We start from the raw sequence: 23,294 nt of genomic DNA, 5'->3' as shown, positions 1-23,294 counted from the left end.
CTTTCCTTAGTATAATCTTTTCAGTGTTTTGGAGTCTTATTGATTCTCCAGTAAAATCAACCCTTCACATCAAGTAAAAAAAAATTAAAATAATCACAGAAGTATTTATATATGGGAAACACTTGCCATCTATAGATGTAGAATCGTGTATTTTCACTAGGACTTTTCACCATTTGAATGTGAGAAAACCTGAAATGCCTTTGTGCAAAAATTAACACATTGGTAATGTAATTGACCCCAAAATTGTTTATGTAAGAATTTGATTTTAAAGATAAGGTGTGATAGTGTTTAATACATTAATATAACTTTATATGCCTGCTTAGTGTTTAATTTGATTATGTAATTGTATCAAATTCCTAATTAATCTAGCTATGTTTACAGCAAGCCTAGAGAATCATGGATAACTGAACTGTTCAATTACTTAGGGCAAATCTGTATGAAAATGTAAGCACAGAAAGAAAAGCCAGTTTGGGTAGCTAATATTCATAAGCTGCATAGGTGTACAGTTGCAACAATTAGAAACAATAAAGAAACTATAACCCATATTTTTATTTTAATAAGCTAGGTAATATAATTTCTGAAGTTAAGTGAAAATCAGTTGGTAAAAGGATTAAGAGTACAGAAATACAAATATAGTCACCTGTATAGGTAAAAGAGCTAATTCTATATTATCATAGAATCATTGAATGGGTTGGGCTGGAAGGGACATTAGAGATCGTGTAGTTGCAACTGCTTTGGATAAGCAGGGACACCTTTCACTGGACCACGTTGATCAAAGTCCTATCCAAACTATCTTGAACACTTCAGGGAGAGGGCATCTACATCTTTTCTAGGAAGCCAGACAATTCCTTAGCTGCCAAGTGGTCCATCCATCAAATCCATATCCTTCCAATTTAGAGACCAGGACTTTGTGAGGATCAGTGTCAAATGCTTTGCACAAGTCCAGATAGGAGTTTACATTACATCAGTTGCTCTCCCCTTGTCCACTGGAACTGGGAACCCATCATAAAAGGGCACCTAAGCTGCCAGTCAGGGTTTGCCCTTGCTGAAGTTGTGCTCATTGCCACCAACCACCTCCTCATTTTCTGTGTGCCTTTGCTATGGATGGACTTCATCAGGTCCTGTGGAGTTGTTCACCTTCACATTCCTTAAATGGTCTTGAACCTCATCTAGCCCTACCATGGGTGGTTCATCATTCTCCCAGTTCCTGCTTTGTCTTCTATGATCTGGGGTGGTGTGGCTGGAGCCTTTGGTGGCATAGACTGAGGCAAAAAATTCAGTGAGTACCTCAGTCTTTTCCATGGTCATGTCTTCTGTTTCCTTTTGGAGAGGGACCACATTTTCACATTCACATTTTCACATTTTGCCTACTCTTCCTTTTATTACAGAAATACCTGTAGAAGCTTTTCTCATTACTGTTGAAATTCCTGTCCAGATTTAATTCCACTAGGGTTTTAGCTTTCCTAACCTGATCCCTGGCTCCTTGGACTGTTTGTTTTCCTCCTATGCTGCCTGTCCTTGCTTCCACCCTCTGTAGACTTTCATTTTACATCTAAATGTGTTCAGGAACTCCTTGCTCATCCATGCAGGTCTCCTGGCATTCTTGTCTGCTTTCCTCTTTGCTGGGATGCATCACCCCTGAGGTTGGAGGAGGTGATTCTTGAAGACTGACCAGCTTTCCTTGGCTCCTCTCCCCTCCAGGGCTTTATTCCTTGGTACCTTACAAAGCAATCCCTGAAGAGGAAATATCTGCTCTCCTGAAGTCCACGGTAGTGGTCTTGCTCACCCTCCTTCTTGCCCTAAAGATCTTGAGTTCCACTATTTGATGGATACTGCAGCCAAGGCTGCCCTTGAGCTTTGTGTTATCCATCAGCCCCTCCTTGATGGTGAGAATAAAGTTGGGCATAACACCTCTCCTTGGTGGAGAAGGAAGTTGTCATTAATGCATTCCAGAAACCTCCTGGGATGCTCATGTCTTGCTGTGTTGTCCCTCCAGCAGATATCAATGTGTTTGAAAAGAAAATTGAGGCTTTTGAGCATGAAGCTTCTCCTATCTGTTTGTAAAGGGTCTCATCTCCTTGGTCTTCCTAGCTGGCCTGTAGCAGACCCCCCCAATGGGATAATCTGCCACTCTCTTCCCCTTAGCCTGTACCCATAAGCTCTCAATCAGTTCCTTATACATCCCTAGGCAGTGCTGCATGGATCCATCTGCATGGGGACTCCATCCCTATGTAGAGGGTGATACCCCCTCTTCTTTTCCCTGGGCTGGCTTTTCTGAAGAGCTTGTACCCTTCCATTCCCATACTGTTATTATAGAGCCATTTAACCATCTCTCAGTGATGACAGTAACACTGTAGCTCTGCAGGCACTCACACATCTCTAGCTGCTCTTCTTTATTCCCCATGGTGTGTACATTTACATAGAGACACTTGAGTTGGGCCCCCATTGAAGCTGTCTTGCTGGCTGGAATTACATTCTCCTTCATTTCATGTATTCTCCTGCTGGCCTGAGATCTTTCTCAAGGCCCAGGACATACATTACTGGCACTGGCCTCAAAGTGGTGGCAGTGGGATGGTCTCTGAGGATCTTCTCCCCTGGCCCTCTTTACTAGATTGGGGAGCTTGTGACCAAAGGTCCTCTCCCCCTTCTCTGGGAGATGAACCCCATCAGTCCCTAGGAGACCAGGTTTCTCAAAGCAAGTCTTAAGTAGACCAAGGCCTGGCTCTCTTGCCATTTGGACCTTGCTTTTTTGAGTGAACAATCAGTACACAAGCAAGTGTACTTGGAAATGCCACTGAAGAGAATAAAAAAATATTGTCTAAAGCAATAAAAGTATCTAAACTTGCTATAAAAGGTTAGGTAAGGTCTCACAATAGTGGATGAGTGACTTTTAACTTAATGTGCTATGAAGCAATAAATTGAAAACCAAGTATGTATTATGAAAGAATAAATTGGAAATGGACTTGTGCATCATGAATCTGTCTATGATTCACTTTACTTAGCTAAATGGCATGGAAGAGAATATTATTTTTAAAATATGGACATATACCTACCTGCAGAAAAAGCAATTGCTGACCTCTCTGGAGTGTGCATTATCTTTTAATTATTTTAAGAATCCCACAACCTGAAAGAACCTCAAACATATAAAATATGTTACACAGGGTCTTTGCGATGAGATGGAAGAAGAAATGTGTCTGAAAATGCATCTTGTTTTAAAAATTTTGTTAGAAATCACGTAATGCTTTTGGCATTTTGTTTTCACTGATTGTTATTCTCTCTCTCTGAATCTCTCTAATACTTTGGTGTTTTGTTTTCACTGATTCTCTCTCTCTTGCTCTTTCCTTCCTCAAAGTCCTTCTTTGAGGCAGCAAGTATGATGAGCCAGCTTTCTTACAAACATTTGGTGTTAAATTATGGAGTCTGCGTATGTGGAGACGAGAGTAAGTAGAAATTCATTATCTTTTCTACAAGTTTTATACAGCTGCCATTAGAGTTTACCATTGGTTCTGGGTAAAAGCAGGGGGGAGAAGATTCATACTCACACTGCAGTAGTACTAATCTTGGTGTCTGAAATCTAGTTAACCTAGTGATAACAAAGAAAAAGAGAATACTGTGTATATACAGTCAGTGTCAATAGTAACCTCTAAATCATGCTTGTTTATTCTGAAAATCTCCCATTTGAGAACATTGCTGAACTTCTGAAAAAAGCTTTTGAAATGCCAGAAAAATTGCACCCCTTCATTGTAGGGTTAGCTAGAAATGGAAGTGCTTTTCTACCCAAGAAAATATTTTACTGTGATTAGAAACACAAACTGCCACTACTTCTGATCCATTTGTTGACTTTGTGAGCACAAATATAACTTTAGGAAGTTTGGCTTAGAGATGCTATTCTGAAAACATGCAGGCCTATTATTTTAGCAAAAAAGTAAAAGATGTTAAGAAAGGTGAAATTTTTTCATTGTCTAGAGATATGGAATATGTTTTCACTTGCATCATGACTATATATTAATACAGTCTTTTTTAAGAACATCTGAAATCAATTTAGAACATCTTGCAATGAAATCCTGATTTTGGATGGTTTTCATAAGCTTATGAGTGCTATCTTCAATACGTGCTTCTGGGTCTCAGTCTCTGACTCTCAGACTCTTCGGCAGTCTTCCCTCTTCGTTTAGTCTTTGAGCAGAAATGTCAATTTTTCATAAGCCCTTTTTTTTTTTTTTTTCCCCAGTGATTAGGAATTTGTACCAAAAGAAGACATTTTTTTAATGGTAATTGTATAAGCATATTGTGTAGATGGTTGCCTGTATTAAGAGAAAAGGAATCTGAACAAAGGAGAACGGATTCTGCACCAGGAGTCTCTTAGGAGACTGTAAAAGACACTGCACCATGTTTTTCCAAGAACTTGTTACACCAGTTTCTTTGCAAAAAAGCCCACAAGTTTTATTTGCAATTTATTCATTGTACTGTGCACAAGGACTATATATAAAATATCAGGAAAATTAAGTGTGTCATTTTTATTAGAAAAATTGTCTAAAGATGTATAATATTACTTATTTCTCCTTTTCATCACAGTTGCCCTCCATAGATGGTTCACAGTTTAATAAGAGACAGTTACTAAGAAACAGGAGGAGAGGTTATGTTTTCTTGGGCTGCACACTTGATGTGCAGATTTGTTGAAAATTGTTCTGCGTAATTGTAAAAAAAAAAAAAATTATGCTGTCTTTTTGTTATAATCAAATATAATACCAGTAGTTTCCAGTGTTTTTAGAGCCTAAATGAGAAGCACAGTGATATGCACATCTTGCAACAGAAAGCAAGAGTCTAGTCTCCGTTTGAAACTGATGAAGACTGTGCAGTGCTATGAAGTGGATCTTGTTTCTTGGGTCATTCATTAGATGAATGGAGGCATATGCCATAAACACCGCAAGTACAAACCATTTTTCAGTGCACGTATTAGAATGCTTTCAAGAAAAGCATCTTTTGTCTGCAAAGCATTACATTGTCACCAAGAATATCGACTGTAAACAACTACAAAGTGAATGACTTGGACGTTACTTGACTCACTGCATTGATACTGCTGAACACTACTTGGCTGTATCTGAGGTTATATTATTTGTTGTGCCACTCACGTGAGAGTGGAAGGATGCTCACTGGGTTAGTTAAGGTGGAAATCTATTTTGTAAAAACCACTAAATCTAAAAAACCACAGGAACCTGCCACACCAGCTAGACACCCATTACATGTTTACATTGCAGTAGTATTAGTCTGGTTAATCCAGGGATAGTTAATCTAGTTAATCCAGGGATAACAAAGAAAATGGAAAAACTATGTATATATAGTCAGTGTGAATAGTAAATGATTCAATCATGTCTGAGAAGAAATTTAGCATTTGAGAAGAAATTAAGCGAACTTCCACACTCTAAGGAATTATGAAGAATTTGTGGCAGCACTCAATGATGTATAGCTTTAAAGTCAGAGGTAGTTCACCAACAAGGCATCAAAGAAAGAGATAGGTAGTAATGAATCTGTCCTGAAAATATAGTATGTGTTGTTCATTTTAATTGTTGCTCTTGTTACCATTTTAAATCAGACATCCTTGTACAAGAATATGTAAAATTTGGATCCCTGGACACATATCTGAAAAAGAACAAAAATACTATCAATATTGTGTGGAAGCTGGAAGTAGCCAAACAGTTGGCATTAGCCATGCATTTTCTGGTAAGTAGTTTATTCTTTGGTTTTGTTTGTGACTGAATTAGAGTATTTCAGGGCAATATATGTAGAATGGCTGAGCAAATATCCTACTTGTTGAAACTCAGGAGGGTATTTGAAAACAGCTAGGCACATACCAGATAGTGGAAAGCCAGTGACAGACCTGTGTGTCTTGCACAAACTGTAATACAGTTTCCCATTCTTTGCTCATGCTTTATGTTTTAGCGTGAAATAAAAAACATTTACAATGAAAAAAAATTTTTTTTCCGTTTTTCTTTTTTTTTCTTTCCCCCCAAGAATCAGTCCTTCCTGATTTTTCCACGTCAGCTCATGACGCTGAACATGAACTATTTTATGAAAATGTTAGTCAACTGGGAGGGGGAAACAGTGTACTATTCAAACTGCTATTATCTTCTTTTTTGTGTATTAGGTCACAAATTTACAGTCTTGTTTATTTCATCCTTAAGGCCATTATTTGACAGGATATGTAATTAGATGAATCATGTATGAAATCTTCACTTTCCCAGAGTTTAGATGTTATTATATTAATTTTAAATGGCTCACTCTAATGGATCAGTATTCTTTTGCAATAATGTACATGAGGTAGTTTAAACTTTAGTTAGCTAATTAAAAGGAATGCAAATTGCCTAGAAACTATAACTCTGAATGAAATGGATGAAATGTGTGAGATTTGATCATCTTAACCTAAGATCAATTTTTTTTTTTTACTGATGTTTCCCTTGTGCTGTAAAATTCTGCTTTTTTTAAAATAGCTTTTCAGCCATAATGGTTTTTTGGTAACTAAGTAAAAGATGCATTTATGTTCATAGGAGGATAAAGGCCTGGTTCATGGGAATGTCTGCGCCAAAAACATCTTGCTTATCAGAGAGGAAGACAGGAAGTCTGGAAACCTCCCATTTATAAAACTAAGCGATCCTGGCATCAGTATTACAGTTTTACCAAGAGATAGTAAGTCTTCATGCCAGCTTTCTTGTTTAATACTTCTGACTTTAAAAATACATAGGGGTTGTCTCTTTTTTTCTCACTGCCATCTGTGGTTTGTCTGTTAGAGTAAGTCACTTCAAAATTAACTCTGGCGTCTCATTCAGCAGATTTTAGGTATTGTTTGTATCAACAAATAGCTATAAGAAATAAAGCCACAATCCTCTGTTATTTGAGGCCTTCTTCTCTGCTTCTCTCATTTTCTATTTTTTTTTTCCATTGGTAGTACTATTAGTGCACTATAATGTATCATAAGTAAGTAATTTGAGTTTACATGTGGCTGCTGGACTTAGTGTCCTATTATTGATCAGGGTTAAATTGTTGTATTTTATAGCTTGGAGAAACTTTCAGTAAATTAATTAAAATTCACTATATTAAAAGTACAAATGCTTTTGAAGATGCTGCCTAGTAGTTGAAAATCACCTTCAGAGCATTTCCAGTCACTTGATGATGCTAAAAATACTGGATTATCATATGCCATTGAAGCTGTTCTAATGCTTTATAGACAGCAAAATTAATCAAATTAAAATAAAGTATGTGCAAGATTCTTATGCTAGTGAAGTTGGAATAACCTTACTATTTTTTTATCTCGTATTTTTAATAATTTTGAAAAAATGAACACACTTTGTACTCAGTGATTTTATACATGCCAAAACAACCAATGCATCGAAGAGACAATAAGCAGTACAATCATTATTTTTACAATAAACTACTTAAACTCTCCCTTTCAAAATGAAAAGCCTACATTAAACTTATGAGATCTCATTTTAAGGAGCTTCAGTCCACTATCATCTTTTAAATTGTTACTACACTAGGTATCAAACAACAAAAAATTAAATAGTATGAAATTTCTTGTTATTTGCCTTTTGCTGTACTACAATGTGCCAGCCACTAGCAAAGTACATTTTACTCTTTGTCGTCTAGTTCTCTTGATGTCACTGCTTAATCTTGGTAACATCAAGGGACATACAGAATTCAGAGTAAAAAATATAATGTGGAAATTATATTAAGGCAGCTTTGTAACATTAGGCTCACTGTACAGCAAAACTAATGGTCCTCATTAGCCACTCAGATTCATAAATATTGGTTTTGTACATATTCTGTAGGGTTTTTTTTAATACAGAAACAAAGAAGTTATTAAAAGCACATTGCAGAAGGAAACAGCTATGTATACTAAGTAATTTTTAGTAAATCAAATATTTTATGGAATATTCTGCTTTTATTATTCAACTTAACATTATGTTTTCTTTGCATGACTGTATAGTTCTTCTTGAGAGAATACCATGGGTTCCACCTGAATGTATTGAGAATCCCAAACAACTAAGCCTGGCCACAGACAAATGGAGTTTTGGTACCACTTTGTGGGAAATCTGCAGTGGAGGAGACAAACCTCTGAGTGCATTGGATTCCTCAAGAGTGAGTATTACTGAGTTTGCAGTCATGGTAATTCTTTGGACACTTCCAATTTAAAACATCTTCTATTGTAACTGCATCAGGTTGTGTGTTGTGTGGCCCATGACCCCTTTAGGAAAATAACACTTTAACTGATAGATAATGATTAGAGATGATGATCTGAGGTGTGTTTTCATGTTGTTTGTTTTGATTTTCATGGGGACAAAGTGCAGCATTGCCACTGTTACCTTGTTGATGTTTCTGTTGATTTGCTGCAGCAGTTTATCATTTTAAACAATTCTAACAAGGCAACTGGATTTCCATTGTCATTATTCTGGTAACTGAAGATCTTAGATACTGTAAGACTTTGTGTATTGCATAGAATTCTCATATTTTGTTTAAACCAAAAATGCTAACTGCTAGAGGCAGGGGGTGGGGGGGAAACTCATTCCATAAAAACATTATTTCTCATGTATTTGCTTCCTTAGTTGGAAACCAAAATGTTATTTCTTTTCCTACACTACAAAAAGATTTGTAGTATTATTTTTATGACCAGACTGTTTCCTTCTCAAAAAGCCTGATCTGATTTCTCAGACGTTGCAATCAGCTCTTAAAGTAAGCCTCAAGCTCTACCTGGAGCTAGATTACAGATACCTAGGTATTTCGGAAATTTCCCTCCTTTTCTGTGGTAATCCACGTTTTTTTGTAATAATCATTAAGCTCAGCTGACTCATAGGTGGTTAGAATTTTCTGCTGGACTCATCCAGTTGAGGTTTCATGAAAATACCAACAGAAGAGATACCATCTTTCCCGTTATCTTTCTCTGCTTTCTTATCTTCTACTAGTGTCTGACTGGGAATTTCTGAACTGATTACTGTAGACAATGCCAGTCTTGCTGCATTGTCAGCCTTGACTTCTGACATAAACTGGTCAGGATGTATGTTCAGTGAGAAAGCAGGTATAGGTTGAGAGCTGTGGTTTTAGCTGCTGTGATGGAAAATCTTCAAGTTTTGCAGCTCCTTGTCATTGTACATTAAAATGGCTTTTATCTATTTCATTCCAGAAACTACAGTTTTATGAAGATAGGCACCAGCTTCCTGCCCCTAACTGGACAGAACTAGCAAACCTTATAAACAACTGTATGGATTATGAGCCGGATTTCAGGCCTTCATTTAGAGCAATTATACGTGACTTGAATAGTTTGTTCACTCCAGGTAAGCCTGTGATACAAGAAGAATACACTAAACAAAAAGAACACTGATTCATGTGGGTTCATTTTTGTACGGTGCTTTCCTTTTTGGTGTGTTGACTCAAAACCACTTTTCAAAGCAGCCCAGGAAATTTAATTTCTTTGATGACACTCTATTACTACTTTTTAGTTTGTTCTAAAAGAGAACGCACTAAAAGTTATTGTTCAAAGCATTTTTTTTTTTGGTTTGATTTATGTCCCAAAACATTCTAGTCCCTTTAGCAAATAAGTTATGTTTTTCCTTTACTCTCAATATGACAAATAGATATCTATCCTTTTTTCCAAGTGGAAGAGGCATGCTATTATAATACCTTGTGCAGTTTGCATTTCTCTCCACTGCAGTAGTGGAGCTGTTGCACAACAGTTGTCAAATTTGAAGTACAGTAGGTCTGTAAAAAGAAAATTGTGAAATTAAACAAAGACTTGCTGTGAATCAAGAAATTTAGGTTTTTTTGTGATACATCCTTTTCTTTGACTGCAGATTACCCTATAGAAAGTGAGGTGTTGATAATATTCTACTGAGCTTGGTGTGTGCCAAACAAAGATATAACCATGCAATGATTGTACTAAGTTTCATTATTCTACTCTATGCCTCCTGTTCCCTCTCTGTATTCACTTCTTCCTCCTACTCTTCAGATTATGAGCTATTGACAGAAAATGATATGCTACCAAATATGAGAATTGGAGCACTTGGATTTTCTGGTGCTTTTGAAGATCGGGACCCAACACAATTTGAAGAAAGACATCTTAAGTTTTTGCAGCAACTTGGCAAGGTAGGATGTTTTGAAATTCTCTAATAATTGCTTAGAAAAGAGATGTCTTTTTCAGTTATCTGCCAGTGACCCCATATACATTATTTACATTCAAACTTCTGTTATAGAAATTGATAAAAATAGCAACACTAAAAACGACAACAACATAATATGATGACCACCCTGTGCAGTACATTTTAGATCTTTTTTTTTTTAAGGTTCACAGTATCTTTAGATAGAATAAAGCTAGATGTCCTCTACAATTAATCCAGTTCCACTGAAAGGCTAAAATTTTCAGTAATGCAGAGTTGCATCTGACGTAACATTTTGTGGTATTTCTTTCCTTAATACTCATATACATTTAAAAATGCTCCAGAACAACCTTGAATATAGAGCTAGTCAGGCTGGGTATTTTTCTGCATACATATTCTTGGATGTCTCAATATGCAGTAATTAACTTCAGTAATGTTGTTGAGGTTTATGTAGCCCTTGAACTTTTTAGTCTTTAGAAATCAATATTTGGTTAGTAGTTTTACGAGTCATTGCTGCTTGGCTGTGTAAAAGCATGCCTAGACAGATGACCAAGTATAGCTGGCAAATCTTGAACCAAGTTTTCAGAATGGTTCCTTGCTGTTTTATGGTTTTGATTGACATTTTTGTTGTATGTTGCTTTGACTGGAAGCACTAGTGAAAGCAAGCCTGAAAGTGAAGTAGCAGAACTGCTTCTGTTGGCAGATGGTAATCTGTTGACTGTAAGTGATAGCATGGTGTAGGGAGAGGAACAGAGTGGTGCACGATAGTGGTGCAGAAAGGAAGAAAAAGAAAACGTAAATGCAGAAAGAGAAGGTAGAACATTGAAACAAGCGGGGAGAACCACCAAGAAACAGAGGAGAATTGAGAGCCAAGAGGAACATAAATGCAGGGGTTCTTGCAAATGCAGAAAAAGGAGTATCCCAACTGATACTTATAAGACATTTGTGAGGAAGTGGGAGAAAATGAACGGATGTTGCCCCCTCTCTTTGTTCTCACACCTCTCCTGTTTGCTTCCTTATAGAACTGATACCTGCACTCTTTTTTTTTCTGTCAGGGAGGTTTTGTGGCATTTCGCTTAATTGTGGGCTCCTCTATGTTAATACAGTGAACTCTGAAGCAGTATGAACAAACACTGAGACAATGATGTGGACTTGTTTTTAATTCAAGTGTTTCTGTTTGTTATCTAGGGAAATTTTGGCAGTGTTGAGATGTGCCGGTATGACCCTCTGCAGGATAATACCGGGGAGGTGGTGGCTGTGAAGAAACTGCAACATAGCACAGAAGAGCACCTTAGGGACTTTGAAAGGGAAATTGAAATACTTAAATCTCTGCAGCATGATAACATCGTTAAATACAAAGGAGTGTGCTACAGTGCAGGTATGTGCTACATTGAATACATCTTCAAATGTATATCTAAGTATGCATTCTGAGAAATTCAGAGAGGTGTTTTTGGAAGTCCTAACATTACCAGAGCTTAGAGAATACAAACCAAAGGGAATAGTGTCTCTCATATACCACTACTCAGCACAAGGTGGATGTTTTATTCAGACAGCTCATTGCATAATTTGATTTAGAGAAAGTACCATTTTGACTAGCTAGCAAGTTTCTTTAGCTTAAAGCCTAACAGTCTTTCTAGAAAAGAATATAGGATTAAATAGGCACATGCAACTATTCTGTAATTCATGTTGTCTTTTGCTCAGTGTAGTGTCCCAGAGTCAGTATTACCAGTCCCTGCACAGCCTATCCACCAAAAAGCTACCTGGGAAGAAATTTTATAAACTGATGTATCTGAGTGAATTGTTGATGTTGTTAAAGCTAATGAATGAAATAATGGGTTCTGCCCAGGACCTTGGTGTAAGAAGAATGTTGTGTTCTTGAAGAGGGTAAAATTGCAGACCAGTTGGTGTCACTTTCCATTGAGTTTCATCTCAGCAGTGAGGAGGAATTACATAAATCTTACATATATATGTGGCATTTTTCTTTGCTTTAGCTAAAAGTATCAATGAGATGATCTTGGTTAGTGATGCTTTATATATCAAGCATATCCACATTGTTGTTTTGTTTGAGTAAGTGGCATTTCCTGGACAAAGGTAGTTACCTAGTATATGGAAAATTGCATTAGTGGTATACATATAATAACTTTGTTTTCTCACATTAGGACTATTTTCTGTTACTTTTATTCACAGACATTTGTAAACATTTATATTTCAAAACTCACCATTTGACCATGACAGAAAAATTAAAAGCTTTTTGTTGTTGTTGTTGTTGTGAAAGGTCGTAGGAATCTCAGGTTGATTATGGAATATTTACCATATGGCAGCTTACGAGATTATCTGCAAAAACACAAAGAGAGGCTGGACCACAAGAAGCTTTTGTTGTATGCATCTCAGATATGTAAGGTAAGGAAACTTTGATTCAGTGATACTTTTTAAATTTTTTTTTGTTTCTGGCCTCATTTGTCTTAAACCATCATTGGTGTATAATTTATAATACTGTTGGGCTACTATGACTACATAACCATGGAAAAGGTATTGGTACATAGTAGTTTACTCAACAACTGGACAAATTTCTGAGTATTTTAATGCAGATTGCTGAGACTAGTTTATCTGCTGTCTGAGGCAGAATACCATCCTCTTATTTTTGTTTATTTTATACTTTCCTTAGCTTCTATTTCGTTCAGAAAAATTAAAAACCCCTTTTCTCTCTAATGAGAGCTGAAGTAAAATATACTCAAAACTCTTAATGACAAACTATAACAGATTTTTCAGAACTCAAACGTTCAACTATAAAACTACTATAACAGCATGCATATGTTTAGGAAATCTACTTTAAGTCGTATGATCTTATTTAGCAAAAAAGCAAAGATGACTCACTTCAGGAGAGCAGAAGACCTCTTCAGGGATCTGCTTGGTAGGGTACCAAGGAATAAAGCCCTGAAGGGGTGAGGAGCCAAGGAAAGCTGGTCAATCTTCAAGAATCACCTCCTCCAACCTCAGGAGCAGCGCATCCCAGCAAAGAGGAAGGCAGACAAGAATGCCAGGAGGTCTGCATGGATGAACTAGAAATTATTTTTTTTCTTTTTGCAAACGTTGCTTGTCTGGAGGCAACAACAGAATGGCAAATAGGGAAGTTGACTTCTCTATGCGTCTCATTTTTGGGATTATTTCTGGCTGTGAAGAGGCTGAAAACAAATTTATTTTTTCATTTCTTAATGTTTAAAGTGCTCAGGAGCCCAAATTTAATAATAGAAACATTTGAAATCAAATCATAAACTCAACTCCATTGTTGGAGTAGTGCCACAGAATTATGATTTCTACTTAGAATTAACATGATTCCAAGTAAGTATCTCTTAGATTGGAAAATACACAGAATTACTATCAGCAGAGAAACTTTAGTACTGTTTCCAGTGCAGTTTGTAGTGGTAATAAGAAGTTACAGCATTTACATAGATGGTTGTGCTAGAAACCTAGGAATCTTATCTTGAAAAAGTGAGGTTTGGTGTTTTTCAGGCTAGCAGTGGATCAGCGAGTGTTGAAGAATTTAGGCCATTTTTGAGCAGTTTTGGAATGGGCTGTGTGTGAACAGCGATGCCACCTAACGGTGCTAGGAGGTAACAGAGTCTGAGGGGAGGGATAGGCTTCGGAGTCGAACTTTCTGAGGTTTCTCACTTAATAAAAAAAGAAAGACAGCTTTGGGCATTAACAGTATAACGTCGATATTCAGAACTTCTGAGTTCAGCGATGCTTTTTAGCATAATTTATTGCTTTTCGGTTGTGTTGGAGGAGTGAGATGTTTTCGTAGGAATCTCTTGGCAGCTTGCTTCGTGTTGGGCACCTCTTGACATAATGCAGTGACAACTTTCTATGTAAGAAAGACCTTCTTTTTTCAGTAATTCCACTACACACACTGTCTCCTTCCACATGTCATTGTTAGCAGAAAGTTATGTGCACTGGTAAGAAGGGATCAGCAGCAGCAAAAGGCAATATTGCTTTTGACCAATGTTTTGTTACTGCACCCCGTAGAAATATAACAATAAGCAGAGCTGTGTTGGTGAATAATGATCCATACAAAAGACAAACAAGACACACAGGTGGGAATACGTTCAGAGAATAGTTGTCAAATTCAGTGAATCTTAATATGAATTTTCATGAAGCAATAAGGAAAGCAGATATACAAACTGAGGAAAAAAAAAGATGAAATGAAATTGCTAAATAGGACAGTCTTCTGGATCATGTAGCTTAGGCCAAATGCTATTTTCCTTCTGTCTGTCACCAGCAAACTTCATTTGACCTCAGAAAGGAGCAGTAACAGCTGTCCAGTACAGCCACATAATTAAAAAAACTCTTGGCTTTCAGAGTTGCTATGTGTATCTCACTTCAGGTAATGGAAGATCCTGCACTTAGAAGAAGATGAATATTCAAGTGCACTGATTTTAGTTACCATGAATTTGGCTTTAACTTTGAGGTTAATTCATCCCTTTAGGTAAAGTGCAGCTACTTCATGGTAAAAGGAGCTCTTCTTCCATTGTTTTTGTGAATTTTTCTTCTAGGGCATGGAGTACCTAGGCACAAAAAGATATGTTCACCGGGACTTAGCAACCAGAAATATCTTAGTGGAGAATGAGAACAGAGTTAAAATTGGAGATTTTGGACTGACAAAAGTCTTGCCGCAAGACAAGGAATACTACAAAGTAAAGGAGCCTGGTGAAAGCCCTATATTTTGGTAAGTCTTCTTTTGGTATGTGTAAACATGGCAAGTTTTCAGGTTTTGCAGTTTCAGCCAATTGTTTTACATATATGAGAATTTCTCAGCCAGTTGCCCAGCATTGTGGACATCAAGTGGATGATATTTGACTTTACAGAACAGGATGTAACTGTGGGACTTCTAAAAAATGGTCCATTAAAACCCTAAGTATTACTGAAATATTTAAAAGAAATACTATGCGTCAGGAAAGATATTCAAAGATAAAAGAGATCTAAATGGCCCACACCCCAGGTTGCTTTCAAAGTTTTGGGCCTTTCAGTTCCCTTAACACTGGCTTGTCGTATTTTCTAGGTGAGATCTGGTGGATTAGACCCTCTGACCAAGTGGATTTAAATCCCCCAGACTGTAACTAGCAAGGGTAAATTCCTGGGTTGACTGTTTGACTAGGTGTCTGTATTTGGGCATTAAGCTTCCAGAGAAGGTCTGAGTTATTCCAAAATGTGGTAATACTCTGATGGGCTGAACTTAGCTTGGGAAGGAAAAGAACACTGTGTGAAGGAAGTGAAAATTGGTATACTGTATTCAGAATATAGAATACATACAACTTCTGTTCTATAAAAACATAGAAATACCTTAAGTAGAATAACGGTAATAAAAACCATTTTGTGTTCTGATAGCAAAAGAAAATGCCATTGCATACATGTGATTTTGGCCTCTATTTTAGTCTGCTTTAGGGCCTGTAAAAATGTCATATTTAAAGGTTAAATAATGCAAAATAGCATCTTAGTAGATGTTAGTGGAAGATGTAAAAGTTTTTAAAGTCCAGAATTATCTGGGGGACAACTCATGGTTTAGTGGAAGTGCTGGAAGGATGCTTACTGGCTATAAGTATCTTTCTTTTGAGACCTTATCATATAAAAATCTTCTTTACTTGCATTACAGATAGAAAAAATATCTACAACATTGCTGGTAAAAAAGACTAACTTAGATATCATTATCAATAACTGTGGTTGTTTGAAGTGGTTTGTGTTTTCAGTGCCAATTAACTATTAGGATAGTTACTAGCTAAAGTAAATGGAAGGGAATGAGACAGTGCTAATGCCCATGAACACAGAGCACTTAGGCATGAAAAAAGAATCACTCTTACTAAAAGAAATATCTTCTAAACCAAAAAGATGCGTGCTACACAGAATAATATTCCTTCTGCCATATGTTGCAGGTATGCTCCAGAATCTCTGACAGAGAGCAAATTCTCAGTTGCCTCAGATGTGTGGAGTTTTGGTGTGGTCTTGTACGAACTCTTCACGTACATGGACAAGAGTAAAAGCCCACCAGCTGTAAGTACATAATTAATCGTTCTCAGAGGTTTTTGTTTATATAATTTCTTCAAAGAAATAGATTGCACCTATACCTAAGTAGGCTGGGATTTACTGATTGTTTTCTGGAGATACTGCTTGTGAGGCAGCATCCAGTCGGGTGAAACAGGATAAATGTTATTAGTATTATGCCATAAGAAGGAAAGGATTCCATTCTGTAAATCCTAACTGTTTGAAAAAGATTTTAAAATCTCTCATTACAGATTATTCTTTATTGTCCTTCATGGAGAGTTATCCTGTGTTTCGTTGCACCATTGGAAGGAACACTCTGATTTTTCTATTTGTCATTGCAACATGACATGTATTTTTAGTGCCATTCCAAATCTAAAACTAAGCCAAACAAATACATTAAGTTGGTTTAAGTAAGGTAACTTAGTTATTTTGCTATGTTACCAGGAGACAAGTTGGTAAGTTACTGGAGTTACAAAGAAAGAGAGGTAATTGCTTTTTGCAGACTGTTGACAGGAACCTTTTGAGATGAATTTACAGTTGATGGAGAAAAATACTACTTGTACTGAATAACAGTCTCCAATTGAAAATGAGATTCACAGTCTTACTTAAATCTATCAGTCCCCTGCAGACATAACAGGGGAGAGTCCAGCCTTATATGTTCACTGGAGCTGTCCTCACCCTTGGCCACTGTAGTCCTGGCCAGTGTAGTCTGCAGAGCTACACTGTGATGATAGGCAAAAAAGTGCTTGGAAGATCTCTGCACTAATTTCAGCTGGCTTCTCCTTACTGACCTGCTGCCTTCCTGGGGCCTAGGTCAGGGGTATGAAAAAAAACCTTCCTAATCTGCTATGGCCCTCAGATCATCCATTGTCTCAAAGGGATAAGGGGATTCTTGCACAGGAGTTAGAAGGTCTCATAAAAGGGCTTTAAACTAGTTTTGAAGGGGAAAGAATATAAAATTGAGCTTGTGAGAGATAAGCCCCGGGGGAGGCTCACCAATGTTTGTAGGATGGTGTGCTAGCAAGGTCTTTTGTTTTCCCATTCCAGTGGAATCACAGAATCAGCCAGGTTGGAAAGGACCTCTGAGATCATCAAGTCCAACCCTTAATCCACCACCACTGTGGTTACCAGACCATGGCACTGAGTGCCACATCAGTCTCTTCTTAAAAACCACCAGGCATGGAGAATCCACCACCTCCCTGGGCAGCCCATTCCAGTGCCTGAACACCCTCCATATAAAGAATTTTTTCCTAATATCCAACCTAAACCTTCCCTGGCAGAGCTTAAGTCCATGCCCTCTTGTCCTACTGATGGCTGCCTGGGAGAAGAGACCAAACCCCCCTGGCTACACCCTTCTTTCAGGGAGATGTAGAGAGTGATGAGGTCTCCCCTGAGCCTCCTCTTCTCCAGACTAAACTGGTAGGGGATGTAGTGCCTTGCTGCAACAAAGACACAAGGGTTAATGATGGGTGAGTGTCACAGTTTTAGCCAATAGCTGGGTGACAGGTGACAGATGCTCTCTGTTATCCTCCTACTACCCTCCCATGGGAAGATAAAAAGGGGAATAAGGGAAAGAAAATAAATGCTGGGAAAAAAACCACCTGTAATAGGTTTAATGAAATAATAAACAGTAATCATAATGGTGATGAATTGAATTACATATATGAATTACATATAAATATATACAAATAGTAAATAAACCCACACTTCTCAGCTGGTAATTACTTCCCAACCATTAAAGTCCAAAACTGACCTCTGCAGCAGACAGGGGGGCCTGAGTCCAGGGTCCCAGTGATGTTCCACAGAAACCTTGGCACATCCAAGCTAATTCTACTTGGGGAGGCAGACGAAAATGATGTCCTCCTCTGGTGAGAAAAGGAGGATGCAGGAGCAGCAGAGGGAATGATGATAAACAGACCCCACAGCAGCCACAGAGGCCAGGAGTGGGCTTTTTTAGAAGCCATCTTATACTGAGCACCATTGGAAGGAACACTCTGATTTTTCTACTTGGCTTACCTGACCCACACTCTGCTACCCACAGGCACAGCTGCTTCCCCCTGTAGTGACACCCAGGCAGCAGCTGAGGGTGTTCTGGAACATCTCCAGTCAGTATGGCTGCAGGCAATTAAACTACCCAGTCACTAGCCCTGACTCTCATGGGACACTTCAGTGACCCTAATAGCTCTTTGAGGGACAACACAGCAGGGCAAAAGGGATTTAAGAGGTTCCAGGAACTATTCTTTTTCTTCTTAGTGCTGTACTATAAATACATAGTAGGTATACAACATAGAGTGCTATTATGCTGTATACTAATGTACTTCTTCTTACAAAGAAGTTTCCTTTGGTAAGAAGATTGCAGCATCCATTTTCCTGTGACAATTATTAATGGCTGTTGCCCTTCTGTTTCAGGAATTCATGCGCATGATTGGCAATGATAAACAAGGGCAGATGATTGTGTTTCATTTGATAGAGCTTTTGAAGAATAATGGACGACTGCCAAGACCAGATGGATGCCCTGATGAGGTGAAGTACTCTATATCAGTACATTACTGTAGTCTGAAAGGTGCTCTGTCAGGGCGAGTGCCTGAGTAAAAGCAAAACCTTGTGTTTCATTATGTTTGGATTACTGAAGTGTTTATACAAGTGGAATGGCTGTGCTCTTGTTTTATCAGTTGCACAATGAGCATAACCACATTTCTGATTCTTCAGATTGCATCCCCAGAGGAGCCTAGAATGTAGTCTTTCAAATAAACAACTTAGGAAAATTGTGACTGACTGCTGTACCGGGGCAGTCAAACTTATATTTAAAAAATATAGATTTTTAAGGCGATGAGATAAATATACAGATTTTGTTCCATGGAAGTCCCATATAGAGATTCTTGTTTAAGGCTGTGAATATGGATTTTTTTTTAAGTCTGTAACATTTAGTAGAAGTATCCTAAGAAGGTTTTTCATATTTAATGCCAAGATTTAAAGAATACCATGATTATTTTCCTTCTCTTGGTTGTCTCAAGCTTTGTTATTGCCATATTTATCATGTATATTATTCACTGACAAGCATTCTCAGGCAAGGGCTGCCTGCAGCCTGTAGGCAGTGTACGAGTCAAGTGTATGAATCAGATTTTCTGTATTCAGGACTTGCAGATTTGTATTCATGTTCTTCATAGATACTGATTTTTGTATGTATGTATGTAAAGCCATCCCCAGAGCACATAAAGTAATTCAGAGTGCTTTTGTTTTTATTAATCTGTTTTTAAAAGCTCTTTAACGGTACTCCATAGTGTTGTAGTACTCTATTCTTTAGAGCAGGGTGCACTTCATCTTGAAGGCTGGTAGGCTGGCTAGATGAATCAGTAGGGAAAGAATATAAGTAAAATAGTGATGCTTTTTAACACATTTAACTTCTGTCTTGGATTAATTGCAGCATCCCTTTAATATCAGGCGCAGTTGTCAGTAAGTTGAAAAATAATCTATTCAAAACTGAAGGCAGAAGGGAGATCATGGTCAAGTGGTCTACCAGAGAAGAGAGAGAGTTGTACAGGTTGGGCAGGGAAATCATGGGACAAGAAAGAGTACATAGAGAATCAAAAGAGAAGTCTCTGAAGTAACCTTTATTGAATTATGTGTATGAGAACATCAAAGGTTTGGCTTTTTGTAGATAACCTGAATGTCATATGTATGAGATAACACATAATCTGTTTTACTGAGCCTGTATCCAAGCTAATTGCAAAGGTTTTAATGTCTGACATTTTTTCAGATACCAAATTAAGATGGAAATGTCTCTTTTTTTTGTCAGAAACTGAACTCTTCCTTTATTCTTGAAAGGCCAGTCATCACAGATAAAACTTCCAGATGTCTGTAGCCTGTAAGATGCTTAAGACTTGGGTCTCAAGCTGCTTGGTTGATGCCAGGAGTTTCAGATTTGCTGAAAAAATAATGAACTGATTCTAGTTTGGGGTTTTTTTCCTGGGAATTGTACAGACTGTTCTTAATAACATGTAAAAAATTGTTGGAAGTATGAGAAATCAGTAGTAAATCTGATTTTTGGTCAGATTTTCAAAGCATTTATCATTTAAAACTTTATGAGCTTTCAAAAAAATAAGAACAAGCAAGAAGATACGAACTTTGCAAAATAACTTGAGTCTCCTAAGAGTTTAAAAAACTATCTGCTTAAGTTTCCATACTAATTTAAACAAAACAAAAAAATATTTTATAGTCGGGGCTTCTTGTGGAACCAGCCATCCCCACTTCTTGCTGTCATCAGGATCAAGTAGATAAACTCATGTGTATAGCAGGACTTGAAGCATACTCTTGTGCCACTGTTGCTTCAAAGCATAAAGGTAGGATGTATGTGGACCAGTTCAAAGTAACTGTTAGTAGCATCTGTTTACCTAATACAGATTTTCTTTGTCTCTTCTCCAGATTTATGCTATCATGAAAGAATGCTGGAACAATAACGTCACCCAGCGCCCCACCTTTAGGGATCTCGCTCAGCGAGTGGATCATATAAGAGACAACATGGGTGGATGAGAGAAGAGTCTCTCCTTCAGAGGAAGTGTTAGAATGTGGAACAAAATGTACTTGGTCTGCAGTGTGTAAATGACATGTGTACACATGTGTGTCTTGCCCTTGCTGAAAGTAAAATCTGTCGTGGCAAATATCCTATCTCAATCTGCATACTGAGGAATCCTGCTGGTTTTCTTTACCAGGCTCTATTTGTTACTATGAGAACATGTTGAAATTTTCAATAGGGAGAGAAAGTGTTTCTCTAAATAAAGTAACCAAATATATGGTCAGTCTACACGACCATTATTTGCCTTACTTGGCAATGCAAAAAAGAGGTGACTTAAAATGTGGTGAGTTTAAGAGATGAAAAGGGAGCGGATTTCCTTGTTGGAATGGAGATGCATGGGGAAGACTTCTGGTCTTTTCACACTGAGTATATCGTGACTTGGCACCCTGTTTCGTGTGTTGCACAAGGGCTTGTGTTTGTTAATAGTTTTATAATTCTTTCGTTGTTGATGCAGAAGTGGCTTCTCTGTGTAACAAAGTAGAAGTGGTTACATAACCCAGAAATTTTAATGTGCCAATCTGAATCAGTTATCAGTCAGCAACATATGCAAAGAGGTGTAATGGGCTCTGTGATGTACGGTAAATATGTTGAGGGAAAGGGAGGAAATTGATCTTAATTTGGAGAGCCAGAAAACCTACTCACACAGGTGAAAGTTTTAATTTAAATGAAACAGCAATCATGTTCTCCAGTTTTTCTTGCTCTTCTTTTCCTCTTCTGAGCAAGTACTAGATTCCCTTTATATGATTGAAGATAGTGATAATTAAATAGAAATTAAGCCCTTTATGTAAGGCAGTGTCTTCAGTTTGTTTCTGAATATGAAAAAGTTAAACATACTGCTTTTAAGTGCTGCTCTTGTATTCTTTCCATCTTTGTAGTTTTCGTGCAGTTGTAAGTGTGTACATGAATTAGAAACATTTTAAAACATATTTAAAAATCTAGAAAATGCCCTCCACTTCACAGTTCCTCACTTTGCTATTAAGATGATGACTTTATACCTTCCTTCCAGTACACAAAACCCAATGCTTATGGCCCAGTATCTGACACAGCCAGTGACAAGCACATCAAGTCAGTTCGGTTTTGCCTGCAGGCATAAAACTTGGGGATAATCTTGTATCTGAAAGCAGTGAAGTTGCAGAGTTTTTGTATTTTTAGTTCAAATACTCTTTTTTTTTGTTGTTTTGACTTAAGCATTGTTGTTTGCAAAGTACTTTGCTTGTTCTTCTTGGACTTTTGCTGTGAAAAGTTCAATTAAGGGGATATACAACTTGGCAAACTGACCTGACATCCAGATTTGTATTTAAAATTAAGCATTAATTTTTAAAATTTGTGGCAGTGAATTGGTGAAACAGAGGACTTACTGTGAGACTTCCTCCAGATTTGTGGTTAACTACATCCATCTTATCAGAAGCTTAAGTACCTCAACTTTAAAATAAAATTTAAAAATAAATTAAAAAAAAAATCCTTACCTAGTGCAACATAGTGCCAGTATAGCAATGTTTTGTACCACTGTGATGTTTCTCTCCCATAATCACAAATACAAAATTATGATCATTTTAATGTGGGAGCTTGCTCAGTAGGGAGGGCAGCAGCAGCCCTCTTTCTGCCCATTGTATTTAATAAGATTTCTATTGGTTTTCTTGCCACCACGCACTTGCTTGGTAATTTTTAAAACTAATGTCACAATCAGTTTTTAAGTTGCAAGGAACTTTAAAGTGCTTTGTTGAATCTAACGTGTTTTCTCCATTTCTATACATTGCTTTGAAGATATAAAATTCTGTGCAAAAGTTGTATTTGCATTTGGAGTCTCAGTTGTGTGTATGTGTTTTTTGTAACAAGGAAGATAAAGCTTTAAAGCATTGAAACAGCATTCTAGCTGGGATAACGTGCAGGAGTTATGTAAAATTCGCAGTGTATGATACTCAGTTGCTAACTGGTTTCCAATCTGTAGTAGACTAAACATAATTTATGTAAAAGTCTCAGGGAAGTTTGTGTAATGCAGTGAAAAGATCTTCCAGTCTGCTCTTTTTTCAAGTGAATAAAAGTCTTTTGCTTGTTCTACTACAGTATGACTGATTACATAGTCTATTTAATTGCATAAATACAGTGTAAAACCCAAGGATAATTTTAAAGTGTCTTGTGGAATTTATTTTTTTTTAATACTTTGTAATTTTTAGAGAACACCGTATCATTACACTGCAGCATGATTTTGTGCTGTTGGTCAGGAACATGCAGTTTTGTATCAAGTCTGTTGGTGGGAAGGGCTTGATCATTCAGATGGAGAATTCTGAGCTGGGTGAAAAGGACCAGGTAGTGCTTGCTGCTCTTGGGGTGTGTGATCATCTGCACTGTCAATGTTTAGCAGACCAAATGTTCTTCTTAAAAAGCTGTGGAGGATGTAAATGCAGGGATTTTGCTGAATTTGCTACTGCCAATTGTAGTAACCTTTTTAAAAAACAAAACAAGCAAGCAAACAAAAAAAAAAAAAAAACAAGACCAACACCCCAAAACCCACTGCATTTTGAAAACTCTCCTCTCTACACTGGCATTGT

General features: G+C 37.3%; 1 protein-coding gene across 8 annotated transcripts in view; it reads left to right on the top strand.

The window, feature by feature from the left end:
- JAK2 (Janus kinase 2) overlaps positions 1–22,811 on the top strand; it is an 88,604-nt gene extending 65,793 nt beyond the window's left edge. For all 8 annotated transcript variants that reach the window (XM_071731358.1, XM_071731357.1, XM_071731361.1 and 5 more), the window contains 12 exons: positions 3,353–3,440; positions 5,591–5,718; positions 6,543–6,681; positions 7,979–8,130; positions 9,170–9,320; positions 9,992–10,128; positions 11,328–11,517; positions 12,415–12,539; positions 14,690–14,862; positions 16,064–16,181; positions 18,582–18,695; positions 20,595–22,811. In XM_071731358.1, the coding sequence (XP_071587459.1) occupies positions 3,353–3,440; positions 5,591–5,718; positions 6,543–6,681; positions 7,979–8,130; positions 9,170–9,320; positions 9,992–10,128; positions 11,328–11,517; positions 12,415–12,539; positions 14,690–14,862; positions 16,064–16,181; positions 18,582–18,695; positions 20,595–20,702 (1,623 nt within the window). In that variant the 3' untranslated portion in view covers positions 20,703–22,811. The remainder of the gene's footprint in view (positions 1–3,352; positions 3,441–5,590; positions 5,719–6,542; positions 6,682–7,978; positions 8,131–9,169; positions 9,321–9,991; positions 10,129–11,327; positions 11,518–12,414; positions 12,540–14,689; positions 14,863–16,063; positions 16,182–18,581; positions 18,696–20,594) is intronic.
- Positions 22,812–23,294: the final 483 nt, after the last annotated feature.

The sequence above is a fragment of the Heliangelus exortis genome, chromosome Z, assembly GCF_036169615.1.
Source record: "Heliangelus exortis chromosome Z, bHelExo1.hap1, whole genome shotgun sequence".
In the NCBI taxonomy this organism is placed as follows: domain Eukaryota; kingdom Metazoa; phylum Chordata; class Aves; order Apodiformes; family Trochilidae; genus Heliangelus; species Heliangelus exortis.
This window is presented reverse-complemented; position numbering and strand designations above follow the sequence as displayed.